At 40.5% G+C, this 25666-nt stretch overlaps 1 protein-coding gene across 5 annotated transcripts in view; it reads left to right on the forward strand.

Moving 5' to 3' along the window:
• LOC122562571 (protein phosphatase Slingshot homolog 1-like) overlaps positions 1–25666 on the forward strand; it is a 119995-nt gene that overhangs the window by 88570 nt on the left and 5759 nt on the right. For 4 of the 5 annotated variants that reach the window (XM_043715522.1, XM_043715523.1, XM_043715525.1 and 1 more), the window contains 3 exons: positions 14659–14705; positions 15301–15447; positions 20330–20530. In XM_043715522.1, coding sequence (XP_043571457.1) covers positions 14659–14705; positions 15301–15447; positions 20330–20530 — 395 coding nt within the window. The remainder of the gene's footprint in view (positions 1–14658; positions 14706–15300; positions 15448–20329; positions 20531–25666) is intronic. The other variant, XM_043715524.1, reaches the window with a different exon arrangement.

Raw genomic sequence — 25666 nt, forward strand, 5'->3', positions numbered from 1 at the left:
AAGAACGATGAGAGGTGACTTGATACAAGTGTACAAGATGTTGAGAGGCATAGATAGAGTGGATGGACAGAAACTTTTTCCCAGGGTGGAAATGTCTACCACGAGGGGGCATGATTTTAAGGTAATTCAAGTTTTAGGGGAGATGTTAGAGGTAGGTAGAGTGGTGGGTGCGTGAATACGCTACCAGCAGTGGTAGTAGAGTCAGATACATTAGGGACATTTAAGCAACATTTGGATAGGCACATGGAAGTTAGTACAATGAAGGGTATGTAGGTTAGTCTGATCTTAGAGTAGGATAAAAGGCCAGCAAAACATCGAGGGCCGAAGGGCCTGTATTGTGCTCTCCTGTTCTTTGTAATTCAAAATTAAGCAAAATTTATGACAGCCCTGCCAAACCTGAAAAACTGCTTTGTTTCAAACTACATCCAGTATTTTGTGCAAACATTTGAGCAGCTCTGCCTCCAATAAATGGTTTTAATCGATGTAAAAATATTTCTCTCAGTATGCAGGAAACTCATTAAAACAATACAGGCAATGCTTGTAATTTCATTGAAATGTACTAACCCCTGTAGTTGTTTCAAAAAGATAATTTTTCAGTTATGTTTTCTAACAGTATGAGAAACAGAAATGGAGCTTCACTTTACAAATCTAACATTCAAAATGACAGTAGTATTTGCCACTTACCAGTCACCATTCTTCATTATGTGTAAAACATTTCCTTACATTTGGAACACCTGATAAGTTGCTATATAAACAAAAATCATTGTCCTTTTTGCTCAAACTTTAGTCATAACAAAAATGAGTCCAAATTTAAAATGTTCACAGTACAATGGCATTAAGAATCTACTTGTAGGAAAGTGGTAAAGCATGTAACTGATTTTGTAGACCTTACAGAAAGCAGTGGGGTTTAAGAATGGAGAACTAGAGTATGGGACTGAAAGTGCTAAAGAAGAGTGAGGGGAATCACAAACTTTGTAACAGTAGTCAAGAGTGCAGTAGAGAATACAAATGGAAGGAGAGTAGGTAAGGAGGGCTGAAATAGCGATGAAGTCAACAAGGCTGTAGAGTCACTGTGTGAATCTGAGAAATGAATGGACATTTTTTTGGAGGAAGCTTGATTGGGGCTGGTGGGACAGTGGCTGACAATTTTTGAGATGATTTAAGAAGGGTGAAAAAGATGGAGTAGTTGAACGGTATTAGGAGAGCAGGGAGCCTGTACATGAAGTACAGAAAGCTGTAACAGGTAACTAGGAAGGCTAATAAAATGTTGGTCCTTATTTCAAAAGGATTGAAGTATGAAAGTAGGAAAATTGTACTGCAACTGTACAAGGTGCTGGTGAGACCTTATTTGGAGTATTATGAGCAATTTTGGCCCCCTGGTTTATGGAAAGAATACATTTCATTGGAAGCAGTTCAGAGAAGGTTCATTAGGATGATGCTTGGTATGGAGGAATTGTCTTATCAGGAAAGGCTAAACAGGTTGGGATGCCAGTCTCTGGTGTTTAGAAGAATGAGAGGTGATTTTACTGAAACATATAGAACTCTTAAGGGGCTTGACAGGGTAAATTATGAGCAGATGTTTCCCCTCATGGGAGGGTCAGGATCAGAAGGCATAGTCTCATGATAAAGGGATGTCAGTTTAAGACTGAGATGAGGAGAATTTTCGTCTCTGAAGTTTGAGTGTCTTTGGAAATCCTTGCAATGGAGAGCTGTGGGGGCAGAGTCCTTTTGTGTATTAGATGCAAAGATTCTTGATCAGTAGGGGAATCAAAGGTTTTGGAGACATGGTGGATCAGGCATGAGGGGTTGAACAGCCCAGTTCCTATTTCTTATGGCCTAAGGGTACGACTTGCTGATTTTGTCAAGCATGTGGCTGGACTAGATGGTTATGTTTTCAGACAATGTTTCTATTCCTGATCATCATCCAGTGATCTTGCTGGAAAGTCTGCATAAATGAATGTTGGATGAGGGTGAGATTAGATTTAAGTGTGATACCCTCTTTTGATCTTATAAAACACATATTGATTCCCCTATAATTTGGTGCCTAAAAACAGAGGTGAAAATATTTCTTAAAATATTTGAAACAGTGTTAGAATCTCCAATACAGAAGTCAAAAACATCTACCTTTAGCAAATAATAACTTCCACTTTTAATCAAGAATAAAGTCTCCTCACAATTTCCAGCTGGTAACTTTCTCTTATATGCTTCTGTCTATGGAGTGACTTCATTGTTGAAAGCTCATGCATATAATTTAACACAAGTGTTGGTGCTGGCCCCAGTGGCAGATAAGAAAACTGGAAGCAACCTTGCTTTTTTTTGAGAGAGAGAGAGAGAGACCTGACTTAATTTCTGTGGCCACTAGGCAATTAGTTGCCTGATATAGTGGCGCTTGTTCTTTGAAGGGAAAGATCCTGCCCTTAAGAACTGTCAACTATTCACAAGGTTGGCAGTTCAGAAGCTGTAGCAGCACCTCCAAGAAAGGTGGACACTGTTGGGAATGCACTTCGTCTGGAGCAGCAACATGGGCAACACTCTGAACCGGTAAGTTAGTTTGGGGTCACCAGGGCAAATAGGGCAGGCCCTATCAGGCTTGAGGAGGATGTTTCTGTGGAGGTTGCATTCAGGGACTGCAGTCCCCATTAAGGAAGTCACTGGTAACTTCTGGCAAAATATACGTAGTGGGAAAGTGGCCCAATTTAATCCTGCAGACATGACAACTGTCCTCTAGAAATGCCCCAATGCCCCAAACCTGAAAGTCCTATGGGCCATGTTTAATCAGTCATGCAATGCTCCATTAATGGATTACTTTGAAATGCCATGGAAGGTGTACCTGCAATAGCTGCCAACTAAAAGCTGTAGTTTGTCTCAACAGCAATAGTCTGTTTTTGTCTAAGTAGTTCTTCAGTGTTCTGTAAAATCAATTTATGTTAAACATTTTGTTGTGTATCCGAAGCATAATTATGGCTGTGTCTTGCAAGTAAATTATGTGTACTTAGTAGATTGAATGCTTCTGTGAGCTGACAGCTGCCATAAATAACTGTTGTGCCCTTTGTGTTAATTAACTTATGGGATGTGCTTAATTTCGTATGTCTTTGATTCAGCTGGAGGCTTGACGTCCCAGTAATTCCAATGACTCTATGCTGTCAAAACTCTGATGTATATTCAGAAATTATTTTTAAAAGTTTTGTATAATCAGCTGAATGCTGCAGGACTAAATTTAGGTGTTACTAATAAATGTTTTAATTAATTTGGACATTTAGAAATTTGCAGTATGTAGAAAAGCTTAAAATTAACAAATTATGGCCTGCAAGTTAGGAACACTTCACCATAAAACTGTCAAACATGAAAATTACTCATCTGAGCAAGATGACAGATAAGGTCAAAAAGCAATTTTGGAACAATGACCTGAATATACCACATGGATAGCAGTGAGTTGAGGGGTGCGTAGGTTAAGTTATTATATTTTACATTAGGATTAAACCTCGGCACAACATCATGGGCCAACGGGGCCTGTACTGTGCTGTACCTTTCTATGTTCTATCTATGTTCTATACTAATTTTAAGACAGCATGAAACTGAAAGAAAAGGCTTCAGAAAACCCCTGGAATGTTAATGGTCTAAGATCTGTATACTTCTGTTTCTGACAGACATACTAAGTCATCAGTTTTGTTTTGAATTCACAGCAGAGAACTGAGAATTCAGTTGAGAAAAATCAAGAATTGATGAAATAACTCCAAGGAGGCCAGTGTCCAGTCACCAAGTTACCCATTATTTACATGTGCAAAGTACTAGGACTCTGACTACTTGCTCAGAGCCATGCCCAAGAATGAGGAGATTCTTTGGCTCTCCTATTTGTGTCTGTCAGCCAGGGTTCCCTGATTGGCCCAAGTTAATAGCCCCAGTCCAGAATCTCGTACTCAATGACATCTATGTGGCCTACATTCCACTTGCTACATTTGAGTTCAGAAGCAAGTTTGCTTTCTCTCCTAACAATGTTCAGTACAGCCACTGCAAGTCTTTTTTTTTTATCTTGTTTATGAATTTCCAAGCCAGCAGAGCTTCGGATAGAAATCTTTTTAAGTTCCTATGAGGTTAGCCTATCAGATTTGTGAAAAGTGTAAGTCATCAGACTCTGAGAAGAATTATAAAATTGTTCCAATAGTTCAAGAACGAGAAACTGGAAAGTTTCTACGTAAACTTAAGTTTATAGTTTAGGAGCATTAGTTTGCAAAATTAATGCCAAGGCATTGGCAAACCCATAAACAACCTTCTGTAAAATCTGAGGATGAAATCCATCAAGAGCCAGAGACTTGTCAGTCCACAACTCGATCAGTTTTATCAGTTCCATTTCCCTGGTGATTGTAATTTTACACACACTTAATTAGTATTTTTATTTTTTCTAAATTACTGTAGAAACTCACGCTATCCCGTTTTCAATTTCTGGCTGGAAATCGTACTCTGATTTCTTCCCCTCATTAATGTTGTAGCTATTCTTTGCTGTTCTTCTTTGTCAAATCATGTGACCTGTCATTCATCTTTGGGCAATTATGATTTTTTCTAAGTTTGATGTTTTCCTTAACTTTTTAGTTAACAACAGATGGCGAATCCTGTCTTTGTAATTTTTCTTCAATGCCTGCCAGATATATGGAATAATTACATTTTTCTAAGTATTTTGAAATACCCCCTTAAATATCTGCCATTGTTTCTGTGTGGATCTATCCTCTAGCTTGATATCTTCGTTCACTTCAACCAGCTCAGCTTTCATGCCTACTCAGGTGAAAGTGAGGACTGCAGATGCTGGAGATCAGAGACAAGATTAGAATGGTGCTGGAAAAGCACAGCAGGTCAGGCAGCATCCGAGGAGCAGGAAAATCGATGTTTCAGGCAGGAGCCCTTCATCATGCCTACTTAGTTACCCTGACTTACTTTCTTTTTTATTTTCAGACTGGATGTAAAATTAATCATTGTATGATTGCTGCTACTTAACGGTACCTGCCTGATTTTGAGGTCATTTATTAATCCTGTCACACTACACAATGCTGAGTCCAATATTACTTGCTTTCTGGTTGGTTTCCAGATGTGCAACTATAAGAAATTCTCTCAAGCATTTATGATAGCCTCATCCAAGTTATATTACCAATCTGATTTTTCCAGTTTGTATGTCAAAGGAAATTACCCATGCTTGTTGTTATGCCTTTGTCACAAGCACTCAATTTTTCCTTTTGTAAACTTCATCCTACATGCTGGTAACTGTTGAGAAGTCTGTAGACAGCCCCTACCAGTGACCTATTTCCTCATCTCCATCCAGATTAATACTACATTTGGTTAGTTAATTGCCTAGAAGTATAGAGCGGAGAAAAAAGAGAGCTACCTTTTAAACCCAATGTCTTATCTTTTAAAGTAGCCTGCTAACATTGTCTACAGCTGAACTTGGCAGTGGGGGGAATAATTAACGTAAGGAGTAGCTCAAAGTTCAGCAATTTAAAACGCTTGCACTTTTGAACTAGTTTATTTATAGTAACACCATTTGTGTGTCTAGGTATAAAGTGATGTAATGGGTGTGTTCTTGTTTTGATCAGTTGTGATAGTGGCTTTATACAAGGAAAAATTCAAATGAGGAAATACTCACTTGTGGTTCTAATGTTTTGATGTTCTTCATTGGAAGTCCTTTCATTTCAGAATGACTTCTACCTGGGATGTTGAGCTGGTGTCAAAGGTCTTAATCTGACTGAGATTCTTGACCCACAAATCTTTAGGTACTTGGTGCAGGAAGTTGCATGAGATAGTGGATTTTTAAAAAATTCACTTTTGGGATGGGCATTGCTGGCTGGCTACCATTTTATTGCCTGTCACTAACTGCCCTTGAAGGTGATAGTGAGCTGCTTTCTTGAACTGCTGAAATCCACAAACTGTAGGTTGACCCATCATGCCCTTAGGGAGAGAATTCCAGGATTTTGACCCAGCGACAATGAAGGAACGACAATATATTTCCAAGTCAAAATGGTGAGTGGCTTGGAGGGGAACTCAAATGTAGATGTGTTTCCATATGTTTGGTGCACTTGTCCTTCCAGATGGAAGTGGTTGTAGGTTTGGAAGGTTTGTTAAGGGCAGTGGGAAACTTGCAAAGACCAATAGAGGGCAACAAAAAAAGAAATAAGGAGGAAAAAAATTAAATGAGAGTAAGCTAAATGAGGGTAATATAAAGGAAGATTGCAAGAGTTTCTTTAGAAGGGCAAAAGTGGACATTGGGCTGCTGGAAAATGACACTGGAGAGATAGTAGTGGGGAACAAGGAAATGGCAGAGGAACTGAATAATTACTTCGCATCAGTCTTCACGGTGGAAGACACAACTAATATCCAAAAAATTCGCGGTTGAAGTGGCAGAGCTGATTATGGTGGTCATCACCAAGGGGAAGGTGCTAAAAAAACTGAATGGCCTGAAAGTGGATAGATCACCTGGACCAGATGGGCTACACCCCAGAGTTCTAAGGGAGATCGTGAAGGCGTTAGTTGCGATCTTTCAGTAATTACTAGAATTAGGGAGGGTCCCAGAGGACTGGAAAATCGCTAACGTGACACTCCTGTTTAAAAAGGGAGTAAGGTAAAAGATGGAAAATTACAGACTGATAAGCCTAACCTCAGTTGAGTGTAAGATCCTGGAATCCATTGTGAAGGATGAGATTTTGAGTATTTGGAAGTGTATGGTAAAATAGGGCAAAGTCAGCATGGTTTCACCAAGGGCAGGTCATGCCTGACAAATCTGCCAGAATTCTTTGAGGAAGTAACAAGCAGTTTTGACCAAGATGAGTCAATGTATGTTATTTACCTGGACTTCAAGAAGGTGCTGCACAGGAAACTACAGAGTATGATACGGGCCAGTGATGACAGAGGCAAGGTGCTAGCATAGATAAAAGCTTGGCTGTCTGGCAGAAAGTGAAGAGTGGTGATAAAAAGGTCCTTCTCAGGAAGGCAGCCGGTGACAAGTGGTGTTCCACAAGGCTCCGTGTTAGGATTACTGCTTTTCATGTTGTACATTAATGATCTAGATGAAGGAACTGAGGGCATTTTGGCTAGGTTTAAAGACAATACAAAGATAGGTAGAGTGACAGGTAGCATTGAGGATGCAGGGAGGCTGCAGAAGGATTTGGACAGGTTAGGAGAGTGGGCAAAGAAGTGGCAGATGGAGTACAAAGTGAGAAAGTGTGAGGTCATGCACTTTGGTAGGAAGAATAGAGGCATGGACTATTTTCTAAATGGGAGAATATTCAGAAGTTTGAAATGCAAAGAGACTTGGGCGTTCCAGCCTAGGATTCTCTCAAGGTAAACTCTCAGGTTGAGTCAGTAGTTAGGAAGGCAAATGATGGCATTTATTTTGAGGAGACTTGAATATAAAAGCAAGGATGTTCTTCTGAGGCTCTATAAGGCCCTGGTCAGACCACATTTGGAGTACAGTGTGTTGCTTTGTACCCCAAATCACAGGAAGGATGTACTGGCCCTGGAGTGAGTTCAGAGAAGGTTCATGAGAATGGTTGGAGGAATGAAAAGCTTAACATATGAGAAATGTTTGAGGACTCTGGGTTTATACTCAATGGAGTTTAGAAGAGTGAGGAGGGATCTAATTGAAACATAACAAAATACTGAATGGCCTGGAGAGAGTAGATATTGGGAAGATGTTTTCATTGGTAGGAGAGACAAAGACCCGAGGGCACAGCCATAGAGTAAAAGGAAGATCTTGTGGAACAGAGATGAAGAGAAACTACTTCAGTCAGAGTGATGAATCAATGGAAATCATTGCCACAGAAGGCTGTGGAGGCCAGATGATTGTGTATATTTAAGACAGAGGTAGATAGATTCTTGAGTATCAAGGGGATCAAGGGTTACAGGGAGAAAGCAGGAGAATGGTCTGGTGAAACTTATCAGGTATGGCGCTGCAGACTCAATAGGCTGAATGGCCTAATTTCTGCTCCTATGTCTTATGATCTTACCTAGTCTGGCCTACAGACCTACAGCAATGTGATTGTCACTAAACTGCTCTGTGGACAATTAGAGGTGGGTAATAAATGCTGGCCTGGCCAGTGACAACCACATCCCATGAATGAATTTTTTTTTAAAAACTGGAGTCCAGAATATTCTTCCTTTTCTTTCCTTCTCTGCTGTTTCATCCTTAAGCTATTGTGACTCAAAACATGATCCAGTTTAATGGACAAGTTGTCATCATTGTAAGTGATTGGTAGAAAACTTCTATCAGCCATCAGTGTCATTGCTCTGTGCTTCAAGGAGAGCTTTAGTGTGTCTTTGTCCTTTCTTGGGATATTGACCATTTGAGAGTTGAGGACACTCAATAGGACCAGGCAGGAGAGAGAGTTTTCTGCTGCCCAGACATAGTGTCCAATCATTGAAGTTAATTCTTCTTCAGATTGTTGAGCTGGCTTCACAACTGCCAGTCTGGTTTGTTTGAGGGTCTTCACGCTAAATCTGGAAGATATGGTGAAGGCATTGCTGATAGAATTTCTCTTGTGCTCTTGAGTTGCTAAGTGGTTGGAATTTTATATCTAACCACACACTTCAAATCTCAGGTACAGAAGCATGGTGACTTGAATTGCTCTGTACCCAAATACTTTTGTTGTCAATAGTATCTGCTGTAGTTTGTTAGAGACTGAGCTGGCATAACTGATCTGGTGTTGGATTTCCTTTGTCTGTGCTTAGGTGCCTGCCAAAGTATAGTATCGAAAGAAAGTTAAATAGGAGCTAAGGTTAGGACTGATTTGCATTCCCGCAGTTCCTAATCAGCAAATATTGAACTTTGCAAGTAACACTCATTTGTGAAAATGGTCCTCTAATCTGAAGTTCTTAAAGGGAAGTAAAATGAGAAATATCATAAAATAGTTGTTCAGACGGAGACCATTCAGGTTCTTACACTGTTGGTCTCTGCAAAGCAATTCCTGCAATTCCACCCCCTTATCTAGAATCTAGCTACCTCTGCTTCTGATAAAATTCAAAGACTCCACCTTCACTGGCTTTTTTAGGAAGATCCACTGTGAGAAAGAAAAATGTCCTCATCTATCTTAATTTGGAAAACTCTTCTTCATAAAAGTGACTCCTAGTTATAAATTATCTCGAGAAAATATCCTTTCCACATGCACCCCACCAAGACCCCTGAGGATTTTATGTTTCAGTCAAGTCACCTCTTAAATTTCATCTCCAGTGGATACCAGCCTAGCCTGTTAACCTTTCTTCGTACGACAACTCACCAATTCCCAGTAATAATCTAGTCAACCTTTTCTGAACTGCTGCCAACATACTTACATCCTTCCCTGAATAATGAGACCAATATTGTACGTATTACTCCTCGTATTCCTCTGAGCAGTGCCCCACAGAACTGAAACATAGCCGTGCTATCTTCTGGATTTAGTTAATCTTGCAATAATTGTAACATCTATTAACTTTCCTAATTGCATAACAAAATAACCAAAGAAGTGTAGATGCTGGAAATCAGAAAATAAAAACTGAAATTGCAGGGAAAACTCAGTATGTCCCACCATATGTTCTTAATTGCTTGTTGTTCATGCATTCTAACCTTTTGCGATTGATGTCCTTGGACACCCAGATCCCTTTGCATCATAGAGCTGTGCAATCTCACACCATTTAGATTATGTTTTTTACTCTTCCTGCTAAAATGGACATTTTCCTAAACTTACTTCATTTGCCTGATCTTTGCCCACTACCTTTACTTGCCTATATCCTTATATTGTCTTCTTAGATTTAGATTTTACATATCACGTGTACTCAAGAACAGGAATACAGGAGTATGGTGAAAAGTGTACTAAGTCTCCATCTTAGTATACAAAAGACAGGATTTACAACAGAAGCAGAAATAAAACCAGCCAAAGAAAAGGAAATGACCGGATCATTCCCCCGCCTCTGCCACAGGTTCTCAGTGCCAGGAAAACAAAGCCACAAAGTCCATCGCTCTCACTGCAAACACTTGGGTGCCCCAAGTCCCTGCACACTATCACAGCTGGAACACCACTGCCTCTGCCCGTCAGGTTGGGCCCAGCCCTGGCCAAAAACAACACCGCTACAGCTGGAACAGTGTCACCATTCTTTGGCGCCATTTTGCCTCCCTTGTTGCCACCATGTGTCCACGCAACTCTTGGGACTGCCATTGCATCAAGCAACCTGCTGCTGCTAACCCCCTGTGAAGAAACTGCTCCTACCCTTGCCAACAGTCCAGAAAGGGGACTGCCACCGCTGCTGCCAATGCTCTGGGGGACTGCTGCCGCTGAAAAAGGGGGAAAAAAAAGAGTACAAGAGGGAAAAATAAAGGAAGGCAGATGGAAGCTGATGATCCCTGAGCTCAGGACCCAAACGCTGCTACTCCGCTGCCACAATCTTCTGCCTTCTTCACAACTTACTTTCCAACCTACTTTTTGTGTCCCTTCTGTCCATTTTAAGATAACTGGTAAAAACTTGAAATCCCTGCAATATTCCATTTGTTGCACCTTGCTTCCAAATTAAAGACATAGTTATTCTTGCTCTGTTTCCTGCTAGCAAGCCAATTGTCTATCAATGTCTATATCTTCCAGTTGTAAGTTTTTAGTTTTTGTAACCTCCACCCAGAATTATAGAGCCCAAGATCAGTTGGGTTTCTTAGCTGTCTTTTCAATCTGCCTAACCCTTTCACTGATTTGCATATATAAATCCTATATCCTTCTGCTCCTGAACCTCTTTTAGAATATCACATTTATTTTATATCCCCTCTCCTTGCTGAGCCTACCAAACGAAATCACTTTAATTATTTCCTTTAACTATTTTAACTATAATGTTAAATCTGCCCTGGTTCATTTTGGTTGATCTGCAACCCATAAACGTTTCTTAACTAACATAAATAACAGTCTTATAACAGCATTTTAAGTCAGTTCAGTTGCAGTTGGATGCAAGCATGATAAATAATTAAGTACTGAATATAACCCATGCCAAAGTGCTTTTCTTATTTGTCGCGAGTGTGGTGCTGGAAAAGCATAGCAGGTCAGGCAGCATCCAAGAAGCAGGAGAGTCGATGTTTCGGGCAAAAGCCTTCATCAGAAATGAGACTGTGAGCCGGGGAGGGGGGCTGGGGCTGGAGGGAAGTTAGCTGAGAGTGCAATAGGTAGACGGAGGTGGGGTAATGGTGATAGGTCAGAGGGGAGGGTGGAGCAGATAGGTCAGAAGGAAGATGGTCATGAGGGTGGTGCCGAATTGGAAGGTTGGATCTAGGATAAGGTGGGGGGAGGGAAAATGAGAAAACTGATGAAATCTACATTTAATGCCATGGGATTGGAGGGTCCCAAGGCGTAAGATGAGGATTTGGGTGGTTAAGGAGTGGCAATGGGGGAGGCACAGGACATGCATGTCCTTGGCAGATTGCGAGGGGGATTTGAAGTGTTTGGCCACGGGGCAGTGGGATTGATTGGTGCAGGTTTTAGATTGTTACAAGTTTGTTAATAGGAAAAATGAGTGGTCATTTAAAAACCACATTTTAAGGTTATACAGAACCAATTTAAACCTCCAGGTGTAAAAGCTTTACTTAACACTATGGAATTTGCTACCTGGAGGAGTGCATGGTGGCAGATTCAGTATCACTTTAAAATGGGAACTGGATGCAGACATTGAGTCCGAGTGTGACGCTGGAAAGACACAGGTCGGGCAGCATTTGAGGAGCACGAGAGTCGATGTTTTGGGCAGAAGCCCTTTATCTGGAATGATGAAGAGCTTATGCCCGAAACATTGGCTCACGTGCTCCTTGGATGCTGTCTGACCTGCTTGCTTTCTCAGCACTACATTTTTGACTCGGGACTGCAGATGCTGGACAGTCGATGTTCTCCCAGCTGCAGACATTAAAAGTAGACATTTGCTGAGCTATCAAGAAAGAGCAGGGAGTAGAACTAATATTTAGCTCTTTCCAAGATCCAGTGGCCTTCTACAGTGCTTTGCAATTCTGGAATGAGCTGCCAGAGGATGTGGTGGAGGCTGGTACAATTGCAACATGGGTTGCGTGGACCTGATGAGGGAGTCATGGAGGGAACGGTCTTTACAGAAAGTGGATAGCGATGGGGAGGGAAATATATCTCTGGTGGTGGGGTCTGTTTGTAGGTGGTGGAAATGGTGGAGGATGATTATACAGAGGTTGGTGGGGTGGAAGGTGATGACCAGGGGCGTTCTGTCTTTGTTGTGGTTGGAGGGGTGGGGTTCGATGCTGGAGGTGCGGGAAATGGATGAGATGCGCTGGAGGGCATTATCAATCACATGGGAGGGGAAATTGCAGTGTTTAAAGAAGGAGGGCATCTGCTGTGTTCTGTGGTGGAACTGGTCCTCCTGGGAGCAGATGTGGCTGAGGCAGAGAAATTGAGAATAAGGGATAACATTTTTACAGGAGGCAGATTAGGAGGAGGTGTAGTCCAGGTGGCTGTGGGAGTTGGTGGATTTATAGAAGGTGTCAGTGTTGAGTCGGTCACTGTTGATGGAGATGGAGAGGTCCTGGAAGGGGAGGGAGGTGTACGAGATGGTCCAGTAAAATTTAAGGTCTGGGTGGAATATTTTAGTGAAGTTGATGAAGGTCTTTTGCCCGAAATGTCGATTTTCCTGCTCCTTAGATGCTGCCTGACCTGTGCTTTTCAAGCATCAGTCTAATCTTGACTCTGCTCTCCAGCATCTGCAGTCCTCACTTTCACCTCGCAAAGTTGATGAACTGTTCAACCTGAGGTGGCGCCAATGCAGTCATCAATATAACGGAGGAAAAGGTGGGGAATGGTGCCGATGTAACTATGGAAGATGGACTGTTCCACGTAGCCGTAAAAGAGACAGGCATAGCTGGGTCCCATTGGCTACCTCTTCCGTCTGGAGGAAGCGGGAAGATTCAAAGGAGAAATTGAGAGTGAAGACCTGTTCATCCAAACAAATGAGAGTGTCACTGGAAGGGTACTGGTGGGGACATCGGGAGAGGAAGAAACTGAGGGCTTGGGGGCCCTGGTCATGGTGGATGGAGGTATACAGGGACTGGATGTCCATGGTGAAGATGAGGCATTGGGGGCCAGGGAAACAAAAGTCTTGGAGGAGTGGAGGGTGTGGATGTTATCCCGAATGTATGTGGGGAGTTCCTGGACTGGCGGTTGGAGTAGGACGGTATCGAGTTATATGGAGATAAGTTTGGTAGGAGAGGAGCAGGCCGAGCGAAGAGTTGGCCGAGGTAGTCAGGCTTGTGGATCTTGGGTAGGAGATAGAACCAGGCAGTGCAGGGTGCCTGAACTATGAGGTTGGAAGCTGTGGATGGGAGAACCCCTGAGGTGATGTACGGTCTGGAAGATGATGGTTTGGTAATGGGGTTGAGGTCATGGTCGTGGGTGCGGTAGGAGGTGGTGTCTTCGAGTTGGCGCCTCGCTTCAGTGATGTAGAGGTCACTAAGTCAAAAGACCACTGCTACCCCCTTGTCCACTGGTTTGATGGTGAGGTTGGGGTTGGAGTGGAGGGCTGCACGTTCTGAGAGTAAAAGGTTGGATTGGGTGAGGAGATGGACAGATTGAGGCGGTCAATGTCGTGGCAGCAGTTTGAAATAGATCAAGGGAGTGTAACAGACCGGCACAGGGTGTCCAGGTCGATGGGGTGTGTTGGAGGTGGGCGAAGGGGGTCCTTGGAAGGTGGCCGGGAGTCTTGATGGAGTGAGTAAACCCGGAGGCGGCGAAGAAGTGTTCGATGTCACAATCTGGGAGTGGAGGGGATGAAGATACGGCCTTTGCTGAGGACTGATCATTCGTTCTCAGTGAGGGGGAGGTCTGGAGGGATGGTGAAAACTCGGCAGGGCTGGGAGCTAGGACCTGGTATAGGGCTGGAGCTGGGAGTGGAGGAGGAGACTGTAACTGAAGTGGGCGTGGTGGTAGACGGACCGGGGGTTACGTCATTTATGGAAGTGACACTCACCTAGGGTGTCGCAGGGCAGAGGTGATGACTGTGAGATCCACGGGTTCATGTCATCGGTGATATCTCACCACCTTCTCGGCTCACTTTCTCAATCCTGATGAAGGACTTTTCCCGAAACATCAATTCTCCTGCTCTTCAGATGCTGTCTGATTTGCTGCACTTTCCCAGCATCACACTCTCTATCTCCAGCATCTGCAGTCCTCATTTTCACCTGTTTTTCTTTTATAAATGGGAAATAAATCTGATGGGTGTACTGTAAAATATTATGTATGAATACTTCCTGAGTGCCAGGTGCATCATATAGAACCATGAGTCTTTTGGTATTTTTAATTGCAACTGCCCTGTTACTATGTGACTGGCACAGTGAATTTTTAAAAATTCACTCATGAGACATGGGCATCACTGGCTGGGCTGGCATTTATTGCTTGCCTCTAATTGCCCTTGAGAAGATGGTGGTGAGCTACCTTCTTATACTGCTACGGTCAAATGCTATCGATAAACCCACTATGCTGTTCACGAGGGAGTGCCCAGATTTTGATCCTGCAGCACTTAAGGGACTGATGAATTTCCAAGTCAGGATGGTGACTGGCTTGGATGGAAAGTTTCACAATGCTGTGCCCAATGTATAACATTTAAAGGCTGCTTTTTTAATCTTAAAATTAATACTTGTATATCAGAGTGTGATTATAATCATTGCCATTTTAGGGTTCAGAGTGGAATGCTTCGAACTTGGAAGAACTTCAAAGCACAGGGTAAGGGCAAAGCAATTCTTATAGTATGTTTTTAATATTTCATGTATCTAATAACTACTGTAAACTCAGAAAACCATGTGTCCTTTAGTCAACTGTTATTGCAAGGCAAAAGGGAATCATTAGCATAACTCCTGTGTATCTACATCTCTTACCAATTTGGGAGGTCGTGACATTCAGATTTGTTCAAATTGTATTCCTGATCTGCAAGATCAGAAACTGAGTGAAACAGATTTTTAACGTTAGGGTTGCCAGTGGGAACTCTAGATTTTGTTTTCCTTCCCTTTTAGTTTTTGTGCTTGACATCAATTGCAGGATTTCCAGCAGCTGCCCATAGTTGAGATTTGCTAAATTGGTCCATATGGTACAAAAGATTGTAGCTTTTAAAGAACTGCATGGTGTGTGCTGGCCTTCAATTTTTCCAATGTGGAAATAGGTAAACATGATCAATATTTCTGAACAGATTGGTTGGTTGCAACCCTGTTTATTTTCATGCTGTGTTTACAAAGTACATAAATTCTAGTGGCTTACTTCATGAAGACTTCTTAGTAAAAGGATTGACATGAAATTTCTCAACAGTTTTTCTGGTCTCTTACAGTGTTGGGTACATCTTAAATGTAACCAGAGAAGTAGATAACTTCTTCCCAGGATTGTTCTGCTATCACAATATACGGGTGTTTGATGAGGATGCTACGGACCTATTGGCATATTGGAATGATGCATATAACTTCATAACAAAAGCCAAGTGTGTACAAGAATGTTCTACGCTGTAAACAAGTTTCCCATGTTTGCAAAATGATTGTTTGAATGCTTTAGCTGATTCCCCAGGGCAAAATATAAAATTAACTTGAGTTGCAGATGTGTGCACTAAGTGATTTAGTGCAATAAATAGTGTAGCAAACTAAATAAACATTCTCTTAAGTAATTAAAGCCTCAAGAAAATTGGTTCAAGCATGATTTGAAAGAGAACTTTAGGACAATATTAGATTAAGAGCCTGTTGTTCAAATTATAATGAACTTGAAGATTTGAAGGATTTAAGAAATCAGTAAACGATGGCCAAGAAATTGGGGAGAATGCAATATATGAGTCAACTAGCATGAGACATAAAAGTAGTATGACCATCTGTGGATATATAAAAAGGAAGAGATTAGAAACGGTAAGCGTTAGACCGTCACAGATTATATTGAAAACTTGGCTTAAAGACAGGCAAAGATATCGATGTTGGAAACAAAGACAGAAATTGCTGGGAAAACTCAGCAAGTCTGCAGCACCTATGGAGAGAAAGCAGAGTAAACATTTCTGGTTTAGTGACCCTTCTCAGAACAGATTGTAGCTAGGAAAAAATTGGTAAATGTGCTGGGGGTAGGGAGTGGGGAGAAGTAAACATCAGGTGGAGATGAAGCCCAGAGACAGAGAACAGAAATTGGACAGACCAAGGAATGGGCAAAGTTCAGCCTTGTTCAGCCCAATTCACCAGTTGCTGCCCAGAATCATCATAAGGTTAGTCTAAACAAAGAAATTACCTTGTCCAGTTGAACTAAAACAATTTTTTCAATTGGAAGCATGTTTAGGTTAACAAGATTTGTCTCTGTTATCAGACTTGCTGGACAAATTGTAACTAAGGCAAAAACATGGCTCAGTGAAGGGCAGGACTGGCAGATTAATGTTCCAAGGTATAGATGCTATGCGAAGGATAGAAAGTGGGGGCAATAGAGATGGGGAAGTGGCATTTTTGATAAAATTACAGTGGAACTTAGGGAGAATATTCCAGTGAAGTTATTTGGGTCGGACTGAAAAATCAGAAAAGAATGATCACCTTATTGGGACTGTACTATAGGCTCCCCCAGTTGTCAGCGAGAAGTTGAGGTAAATTTGTAAGGAGATCTCAGTTTCTGTAAAAATAAGGTTGTAATGGTAGAGGATTTTAAAACATAGACATAGACTGGGACTGCCATTGTGTTAAGGACTTGGATGGAGAGGAAAATATAAGTGTATACAAGAAAATGTTCTTATTTAGTATGTGCATGTACCTACTAGAGAAAGAGAAAAGCCTTACCTTCTCTTGGGAAATAAGGTAGGGCGAATAAGTGAGGTGTTAGTGGAAGCACTTTGGGGACTGGTGCTCTTAATGTTATTAGTTTTAAAACGGTTATCAAAAAGTTAAAGTTCTAAATTAGACTAAGGCTAATTTTGACGGCATTAGGCTAGAACTTTTCAAAAGTTGTTTGCGAGAGACTGTTTGCAGGAAAAAGAATGACTAGAAAGTGGGAGACTTTTAAAAATTATATAAAGAAAGTCCAGAGACATTATCTTCCTGTTATTGTGGAGGGCAAGCCTGGGAGGTGTCAGGAATGCTGGATGATGAGAGAAATTGAGGCCCTGGTTTAAAAACAAGGAGCAAAATCCAGATATAGACAGTGGGGATCGATGAATATAATGGCAGTAAGAGTATATTGAGGAGGGCGAAAAGGGGACATGAGATAGCTTTGGCAAACAGAGTTAAGGAGAATCCAAAGCGATTCTACAAATACATTAAGGACAAAAGATAACAAGGGAGAGAGTAGGGCTTCTTAAAAATCAACAAGGCCATCTGTGTGTGGAACCTCAGGGGATGGCTGAGATACTAATTGAGTATTTTGCATCAGTATTTACTGTGGAAAGGATGTGCAAGTTAGAGAACTTGGAAAAATAAATAGTGATGTCTTGAAAAGACCCCATATTACAGAGAAGGAGGTGCATAAAGGTGGATAAACCCCCAGCACCTGATCAGGTGTATCCCAGAACTTTGTTGGAAGATAGGGAAGTGATTGCTGGGCCCAATGGTGAGATATTTATATCCTCAATAGCCAGAAGACTGGACATTGGCTAACATGGTGCTACTTTTTAAGAAAGGTGGTAAGGAAAAACCGGGTAACTATAGACCTTTGAGCCTGACAGTAGTGGGTCATTTGTTGGAGAGGATTCTGAGGAACAGGATTTGAATGTATTTGGAAAGGCAGGGACTGATTAGGGATAGTCAGCATGGCTTTGTAAATGGGAAATCGTCTCACTAACTTGACTGAATTTCTTTGAAGCGGTGACGAAGAAGATTGAAGGCAGAGCAATAGATGTCTATATGGACTGCAGTAAAGAGTCTGCCAAGGTTCCACATGGTAGCCTGGTTAACAAGATTAGATCACATGGAATACAGGGAGAACTAGCCATTTGGTTACAAACTTGCTTGAAGGTAGGAGACAGAAGCTGATAGTGAAGGGTTGCTTTTTGGACTGGAGGCCCGTGACCGACAGTGTGCCGCAAGGATTGGTGCTGTGTCCACTACTTTTTGTCATTTATATAAATGATTTGGATGTGAATATAGGAGGTATGGTTAGTAAGTCTGCAGATGACACCAAAATTGCTGATGTAGTGGACAGTGAAGAAGATTACCTCAAAGTACAATGAGACCTTGATCAGATGGGTGGCGGATTGGCAGATGGAGTTTAATTTAGATAAATGTGATTTGTTCCATTTTGGTAAGGCAAATCAGGACGGGATGTATGCACTTAATGGTAGCGCCCTGGTGAATGTCGGTGAACAAAGAGACCTTGCGGTACAGGTTCATAGTTCCTTGAAAGTCGAGTCACAGGTAGACAGGATGGTGAAGACACATTTGGTACCTTTGCCTTTATTGGTCAACGCATTGAGTATCGGAGTTGGGTTGTTATGTTGCTGTTGTATAGGACATTTGTTAGGCCACTTTTGGCATACTACATTCAATTCTTGACTCTCTGCTATTTGAAAGATGTTATTAAACTTGAAAAAATTCAAAAAAGATTCATAGGAATGTTGCCAGGTTTAGAGTGTTGAGTTACAGGGAGAGGCCGAATAGGCTGGGCTTATTTTTCTTGGAGCGTCAGAGGCTGAGGGATGACCATATAAAAGCTTATAAAATTGTGAGGGGAATGAATATGGTGAATGGTGTTCCAACACAGGGTAAACTCTCCTGCTAAATTTAAAACCAGCAACACAAAAGATTTATCCTGTGCAGTAATCTGTAAAAATCGAGTGGCCAAGAAGTATTTAAAGTAAAAATTAACAACTTTATTTCTTAAAGTATAACAGAGAATAATTATCAAACCACTATTTATAATTTTACCTTCCCTTTTATAATACTAGTCTGATAAAGCACCCAATTAAGATTTATAAAACAACACTTCTTATCTCAAAACCAGACAGCTTCGGTTCTTGTCTTCAGATCTTCCTGTGTCTTTTTTTCAGGTTAGGAGTTTCTGCTTTACAGGTTATTGATCGAAAAGGTGCCTTTTATAAGAGAGCTATTTTACAGGCAGTCTGTTTACATGCTAGGTCGTGGCAGTTCTCCTCTGAACTGTTCACTTTTCCCTGGTCTTATACTCCAGAGCATCGGATTGTGTCATTGGCCCTCAAGATTGTCAATATACTCATCAAACTCCAATCCAGTTTGAATTATGTTTTGGGTAGAATTTGAACTGATTGGCCGAATTCGAATTTGTTTGTCTCCAAGCCCAACCTAATCGAGTTGTTCGACTCAGTGTTACATTGTTACCTTTTTTGAGTACATTTGGTGCTTTTAACTCTCTTAAATTACACCCACATCTTCATTACAATAGCAAAGGTCTTTTTTCCCAGGGAGGGGAGTCCAAAACTAGAGAACGTAGGTTTAAGGTGAGAGGGGAAACATTTAAAAGGCACCTAAAGTCAACTTTTTCAGGCAGACAGTGATGCATGTTTGGAATGAGTTGCTAGAGGTATTGGTACAATTACAACATTGAAAAGGCATCTGGATGGATATATGAACAGGAAGGGTTTAGAAGGATATGGGTTAAATGCTGGCAAATGGGATTAGATTCATTTAGGATATCTGGTCGACATCGAGTTGAGCTGAAGGGCCTGTTTTCATGCTGTACCACTCTTTGACTCTAATACAGTCGTATAGATACAGCCTACCTAAGAGAGAAGACTGTGACAAAAACAGAAATTGCTAGAAAAAACATGTTCTGAAGAATGGTCACTGGACCTGAGACATTAACTCTGCTTTCTCTCCACAGATGCTGCCAGACCTGATGTGTTTTTCCAACAATTCTATTTTTGTTTCTGATTTCCAGCATCCTCAGTTCTTTGGTTTTTATTTTTGTTTAGAGAATACTGTGGCTCAGTTTACTTGACATTTTGTGAAATGCAGCCATTAAGGACGAATGCAAATATCCAGTTTGTACTTGCCTTTAAAGTCAGGAACAAATTTCCTTGGCTTCTCTTTTAGGAGGTTTTAACTCTGGATTTGTACTACCTGAGTAAATTGGAAAACTTCAGAAGCACATCTAAAGTGGTCTTTGAGTGGAATTTTCTAGTTTTGGATATCTTTATATTCTAATGTTAATTTTTCTCTTTGAATGTGGAGTAATAGCCTAAAGATTTAAGCAAGATAATCATGAACTGAATTCTTATTGGAACCAGCCTTCAGAATAAATTAGTGATCATTTAATGCTTCATTTGGTATTTTTCTATTTGACGGTTTCTGTACAATGGCTTCCATTTTAAGATTTCTGTAGCTTTTCAGAAATAGTAATTTTATGACTGTTTTAGCTTTCTAATCTTTCTCCACAAACAGGAAAGATCATTCCAAGTGTCTGGTACATTGCAAAATGGGCATTAGCCGGTCTGCATCAACAGTCATCGCATATGCAATGAAAGAATATAGATGGTCACTCGAGGAAGCCTACAAATATGTGAAGGAGAAACGGAGTGTTGCACAACCAAATGCAGGGTTCATGAGGCAGTTGGCAGAATATGAAGGCATATTAGATGCTAGGTAAATATTAAGTCTTAAGGTGTTTCACCGCAGTCAGAAGTGAATTCTGAACTGCCCTGTTGCCCTACACAAAGATTGAGATGAAAGGCAAATAAATCCAAAATAATTTATCAGTGTGGAGGAACATTATGATTGCAGGAATAATCTTAGTATATCTGAATTCCAGGTATCAAAGTTCACTGCTTTATTTAGAGTACTTGGAGGGCTGGTTAATTTATGCAATGTTCAATGACTTTTAACTGAGCAGAGCTTTATGTTCCTGCAGTAAACCCAGGAATATTCATGAGATCAGAAGCCTGAAAAAAGGTTATGGAATTTAGATTAACTTGTCTCAATCTTTGTTTTTTTATCTTCGTTGCTAAGTCTTAAAATTTAAATATTTGCTCAGGTACCCATGTAGCATCTGAAGTAATTTTTTTGTTAAAGATGATATTTGACCACTTATAGTTGTAAATGGTATAATTGTATTTATTGAAATATAATAATGCTGGATACATATGTATTGTTAGTAAACGTTTACAGTAAGAATCTTAAATTAGCTGCTGGAATTCATCAAATGAGATTTTTTCTTGCAGGAATCCCATGATGGCCCAATTTTGATAGAAGTCCCAACACATTGTTCATCGTATTTTGATCCACTGCATTTTCCATCTCAGTTTTGTTAAGCTTTATTTTGCCTAATCCTCACTGTTATGTTGCCTGTAGCCTTTGAAATGTGATAAAAGGAAGCAACCCTGGATTCCCATCAACAATTTTTGAATAGTTAATAGTTGAGAGACAGAGTCTACACTAATATTCTGAAGACTGGGCCATTTTTAAGCCTTACCAAAGAATATTCAGTCAACTCCTATTTATCCAGCAGTGACATAATTTCAACTTTGCATGCAAATCCCTTGTGGGTTCAGTAACTTCTAACTGGTTTCCTTGCATTTATCAGCATCCATTGTTCAAATATGTTCACATCAAAAAAGACGCAACTAACTTGTTAGTTAGAAAAAAATTATCTTCATCAATAAAATCAAAGCTATACTTTAATTTATTCATTCATGGAAAGTGGTATAACACTGTTTGGGCCTGCATGTATTGCCCATCGCTAGATGTCCTTGAGAATGCAGTGAATGCCTTCTTGAACTGCTGTAGACTATTTTGTTTAGGTACACCCACAAAGTCAATGCTGATGGATCTCCTGTGATATTGCATATGGAGAGACAGATCTGAGGTTTGCCATCCTGCCAGTTGTGAATGAAAGTGGATAACTAAACAAATAACAGGAGGTGGAGACTCCATAAATATCCACTTCCTCAACAATGGGGTAATCCAGCATACCAGTGCAAAAGACAATGCTCAAGTGTTTGTTTCTGTATTCAAACAGAAATGAAAAGTGGCTGAGCCATCTCCTAAGATCAGCAAAATAACAGATGCCAATCTTCAGCCAATTTGTTTCACTCTGCATAATATTAAGAAATGGCTAAAGACACTGCTGTGAGCCCTAACTAGTACAAAAGATGTGCTCCAAGCCAACCAATTCCCAGCTAAACTGTTTCACTGCAGCTGCAACATTGGCATCTACCTGACAACTTGAAAAATTGCCCAGTTTTACTCTGACCACATAAAGCAGCACAAATCCAACACAGCCAATTGCTGATGTATTAGTCTGCTCTTGATTATCAGCAAAGTATTGGAAAGTGTCTTTGGCAGGACTGTCAAGTGGTACTTGCAAAGGAATGGCTTGTTCACTGGCACACAATTTTGCTTCCATCAAGGCTTCTCATCTCCTGATTTAATTACAGCCATGGTCCAAGTGAAAGCTGAATTCCAGAAGTGAACCGAGAGTGATTGTCCTCCATAAGAAGATCAGAAATGGGTATGTTTGCTGATAATTGCACAATGTTCAGCACCATTTGTGACTCCTCGGTTCATGTTCACTTGCAGCAAGACCTGGGCATCATCCATGTTTGTGCTGATAAGAAGCAAAATAATATTTGCACCACAAAAGTGCCAGAGAATCTAAACATCTTGATGTTCAATAGCATTGCTGTTGCTGAATCCCTGTCATCAAAATTCTGGTAGTTGCGATTGACCAGGAACTAAACTGGACCAGCCATATAAATGGCTACAAGAGCAGGTCAAAGGCTAAGAATTCCACGGTAAGTAGCTTACCTCCTTTGTCCCCATTGCTACTTTACTACTGACAAGGCGCAAGTCAGGAGTGTAATGGAATAATCTCCACTTGCCTGGAGGGATGCAGCTCCAACAGACTTGAGAAGCTTAACACCATCCAAGGCAAATCAGTCTACTTGCTTGCCCCCCCCCCCCCCAACTATCTTCAGCTTTACTCCCCTTCATCACCGGTGCAGCAATGTGCTATCTCTAAAATGCATTGCAGCAATTAACTTAGCTTCATTCAACAGCAGTTTCCAAACCTATGATCTGTACCACCCAGAAGGGCAAGGGCAGCAGATAAATTGGATTGCCACCAACTCCGCGTACCCTTCCAAGTCCCATGCCATCTTCACTTGGAATAATATTGCAGTTCCTTAATTGTCAGTAGGTCACAATTCTGGAAGTCCCTTCTTAACAGCCTTGTGAATTTCCTAACAGCACCAAGACTGTAGTTGCTCATGACAGCAAACCACCACTGTCTTCTCCAGGGCAATTAAAATTAGGCAAGAATGCTGGCCTAGCTAGCAATATCTATAAACCATCAGTAGATTTTAATAAAATTGCACCTTCATCACAGTGGTCTTACTGCATTTGTTCCTCAGTGGATTCAAACTGTCAACATCAAAAAATCTATTCTACTTAATCTTAATAAAACAGAAAACATTGGAAATCGCAGTAGGTCTGGCAGATGGTTCTGAAGGAATATTTGTGTTTCTCTCTCCATAGATGTAGCCAGAATTTTTTTCAATTACAGATTTCCAGTATTATTAAATTAAACTAGACTTGCGATTCTTTGGAAATGAAATAGCAGGTTACATGAAGTTGATGATGCTCAGCCTAAAGATTTTTGAATGAGTTGTGACAATGCTGTTCCTTTAACAAGGTTATGTTGTCCTTGGCTTTTTTTCAGAGAGCTCTTAGAAGATACTGACTCTGAAAAGTCAAAGTTTGAAGGGCTTTAGGGCCAGTTTGATTATAGCTAATAGATACTGCCTGAGGAAAAAGCTTTAATCTCTCTCTCTCTCTCTCTCTCTCTGCTATCTCCCTCTCTCTCTGACATCTCTCCTGTAAGACTGTTTGATTTTACCTTTTGTGCCCAGGGGTGTTTAGGGGGAATTGTTGCAAGTATTTGGAACAGCAACATTAAGTTGGTATGAGCTGTTTGTTTTTCGGATAGTTGTGTATCCTGTTCTCTTTTGTTTGTGTTTCATTCAGTAATCTTGTAAATAAATTCTGTTGTGTAAAACCAGGTGATTTGACCAACATTATCCCTCCTGGAATATCTGCGTTGCACCTGCTTAAAACAACTAGCAAAGTTAAGGTCTGGGCTACTTTCTTGAAATGTTTTGAGGGGGCCTGGCCTGGTCCATAACAGGATTAAGCAAAGACAGTTCAGTCAATAACTATCTGCAAAAAAACTTCTAATGTAGGGTGGACTATTAATAGATTTTTGTTTTTTTCCTTCCTTGACAGAAATGTTGAATTAGCATTGGTTAGTTTTGAAGAATAACATCTGGATAATTGTGGTGATGTCTAAGTAGTTTTGAGCTGGCCAGATGCAGCTACAGTCTAGAGTTCAGTTATAAAGTTGCAAAAATGCATTGTTTTTCTCTGCAGTGCATACAAACAAAGAAATTGCTGAAGAATAAAAGACCAATCTACTATCTTGTTAGCCACGAGTAAGTGAATAATAAAGCTTGTTATTTAAAAAAATAATGGAAGAAGGCTTTCTGGATACCTATGATTCTTAAAAAGAACGTTACACTATTTTGTTTTAATATTTGTACTTAATTGTCAGTGCATCTGGATTTCATTTTAAAATGGACAGAGCAATTTCACCCCATGTTATTGCTGGGGATTGGAACATTTTCTGTCTTGGTCAACATCGGACACTTTTTTTGCATGTGGAACAAGCTATGATCATTTTCAGCAATGAGAATTCAGCCATCTTTCCTTGATATTCCATGCCATTGTTATTTTGGGCATCAGATTTATGATGCAGATCAAAGTTACTTCTACTTTGCTCCAACATTCTGCCTCAGCCCCAAATTCAGAAGAGCACCTCTTATTCCATGGGTCCAGTATTTACATAACCACATCATCCAACAAGTAACAAACATTAAGCATTGCCATGTCATGAAAACCTATGCTATAAACTCATTCCCACTAGGAATTATGATGGAACTGACCAAACTGAATTTACCCAAATTCTTTCATCCCATCAATGTGGGCTGAATTTGAATACAGAGCTCAGTAATAAAAGAACAGTTATCATTAAATCTTTCTCCTTATCAAAATACCATTTATTGTTTTTAGAACTTTTCCATTAGTTGATTTTTAAAACATTGAGAACCTTGCAGTGTAACACAAGGGGTTTAGAATAAAAACAGGAAGTACTGGACATTTTCTTTAGTCATACTGGACTCCAAACACTAACTCTTTTTCTCTATAAATGCTCTCAGACTACCTGTGTTTGTTTGGCATTTTTCATTTTTATTTCAGATTTCAAGCATCTGAAAGTATTTTGCTTTTGTATTTTGTGCGTTGGCCTTATTTTTAAATTTTTGGGTCTCTCCAGCATGCGAGTCAGTGTTATTTAAAATATACAAGATTTTCTCCTATCCTGGCAACATGAAACCTGTGTGGCAATGATCTTCCATGTTTTTTCCTTTGTGACAGACTCTTGCTTCTGAGATGGAGGTTTGTGGATTCAAGTCTTAGCTCAACCATTTGAACAAGTTGTCCAGGTTATGACATTGAGGGAGTGTTGCACTGTTGGAGTTTCTACCTTTTGGATGAGTTGAATATGAAAGATCCAATAGCACTTTAAAGAAGGACAAGATCAGTTTTGGAGCCATTATTTATCTCTTAGCCTACATCACTAATACTTATTATCTGATCATTATCTCAATGACGTATGTGAAACTTTGTTGCATGTGAAGTGGCTACCGTGTTTCCTAATTTCAAAAGTTC

The sequence above is a fragment of the Chiloscyllium plagiosum genome, chromosome 25, assembly GCF_004010195.1.
Source record: "Chiloscyllium plagiosum isolate BGI_BamShark_2017 chromosome 25, ASM401019v2, whole genome shotgun sequence".
NCBI lineage: Eukaryota > Metazoa > Chordata > Chondrichthyes > Orectolobiformes > Hemiscylliidae > Chiloscyllium > Chiloscyllium plagiosum.